General features: G+C 63.0%; 1 protein-coding gene across 1 annotated transcript in view; it reads left to right on the top strand.

The window, feature by feature from the left end:
- Positions 1-5: 5 nt before the first annotated feature.
- CDC42EP1 (CDC42 effector protein (Rho GTPase binding) 1) overlaps positions 6-1739 on the top strand; it is a gene marked incomplete at its 5' end in the record, with an annotated part of 2384 nt that continues 650 nt past the window's right edge. The window contains 3 exons of the mRNA XM_009584310.1: positions 6-204; positions 1148-1425; positions 1458-1738. Of these exons, the coding sequence (XP_009582605.1) occupies positions 6-204; positions 1148-1425; positions 1458-1738 (758 nt within the window). The remainder of the gene's footprint in view (positions 205-1147; positions 1426-1457; position 1739) is intronic.

Here is a 1739-nt window from a genome sequence, read left to right on the forward strand (position 1 = left end):
GGACGCCGCTGAGGAGCCGGGGCAGCGGGGGCCAAGCGGGGGCATCGCCTGCCCCACCAGCCGTCTCGCCCATCATCAAGAATGCCGTCTCACTGCCACAACTCAACGAGGCGACGTACGACAGTGGTGGTGGCCGGGGCTTGACCAGCAAGTTCTCCTTCAAAAGTGCCTCCAACAGCTTCTCCAAAACACACCAGGCCTACGGTGAGTGAAGCGCAGGGCAGGGGCTGGCGCCCAGGCACAGCGCATCCTCTGCAGCCCTTTTCCATCGCTCCATGCCTCAGTTTCCTCACTGAGGGACTTTAGGCTCTCAGGAGATACAGGACATTTAAGAGTCCCCAGTCCTGGTAATCCCTGCGAGGAGATAACCCTAACCTCCTCCTCTCCCTCCCCTACAGCCCTATGCAGCTGGCAGCCTGTGTGGAGTAGTTGTAAGGGGGTGCCCCCCATCTCCCCCCAGCCCTAGACCACCCCAAGAGGGTGCTGGGACAGTGGGGCAACGCCCATGCCAAGGTAGCAAAGTCAAGGTGGCCCACAGCACGGCCTTCCCCACCTCCGTGCAGATGCCCCAACCCTGACCCTAGCTGTGCCAACCCCTCCATCTCCATGTGCTCCTCAAGAATCTTGGTCCCCGCCTTGCCCATTGACCTCACATCCCTCCCTGCCAGCTGGGGTCTAGGAGGCACCTTTGGGGAAAGGTTGTGGGTCGGATGGGATGGGACAGCTGGGTGGCTCTTCTCCAGCCTCACAGCACTGGGTTCTGGCTCAGCTTTTCCCCAGGGAGGGAGATCCAGGGCAGAGGTCTCGGGGGGAGATCTGGGGGGCCTAAAGCAGCCGAGGGAGGTGGCTGGGCTCAGAGGGAAAGGCAAGCTGAGGAAATGCTGCCATCTCCTGGTCCCACCTGCCTCGCTCAGCACCCACCAGCATCTTACCAAGCCCAGAGCCCACCTGGAGACCCTCCGCTGTCACTCTGGGCTTTGGAGATGTCCACACAGATACTGGCCTGTCCTTTACAGGCCAGTGCCACCGACGGGAGCGTGACCTGCCCCACTTCGGTGGCAGTGTCCTTTGTCCCCTGCAGATGTAAGGCAGGCTTCCTCCCACCTAGCCGCGCCCCCCCTCATCAGCCATCCCTTCTGCCTCACAGGTCTGGAGTCCGGGTTTTGCACCATCCCTCGTGTCCCCCGTTTGGAAAAGGCCCAAGAAAGCACCTTCCCCGGGGAAGCAGAGCTGAAGCGCTCGGACTCCCTGCTCTCCTTCCGCCTGGACCTGGGGCCCTCCCTGATGAGTGAGCTCCTCCAGGTGATGAGTTTCTCTGAAACCAATGGAAACAAGGTGGGGGAGGATGGCCCAGACCTCCCGTGTGGTGAGGGGACCAAGGACGGGGTCCCTGCAGCATCGGGAGCATCCCATGGAGATGACAAGGCAGACCGCGAGCATCCCATGGAGATGACAAGGCAACGTCCAGCTTCTGGGACCGCTCTGGGCAAAGCAGCCTGTCGGGGGCCAGCTCACTGCCGGGACTGTCGGTCCGTGCCAACGGAGAGGCACATGCCATCGAGGGCACTGGAGAGGACCCTGCCTGGGCTTTGGGGCTGGAGGCCGCGCCCAGAGGGACCCCGTGGCAGGGGCACTGGAACGACTGCACCATCGAGGCAGGAGAGTTTGACCGGGCAGCCCAGGTCCTAGCCCGCCATTACGGTGGGACCAGCACCCCGCGGAGCTCGGAGAAAGGCGAG

The sequence above is a fragment of the Fulmarus glacialis genome, unplaced genomic scaffold, assembly GCF_000690835.1.
Source record: "Fulmarus glacialis isolate BGI_N327 unplaced genomic scaffold, ASM69083v1 scaffold29368, whole genome shotgun sequence".
Lineage (NCBI taxonomy): Eukaryota > Metazoa > Chordata > Aves > Procellariiformes > Procellariidae > Fulmarus > Fulmarus glacialis.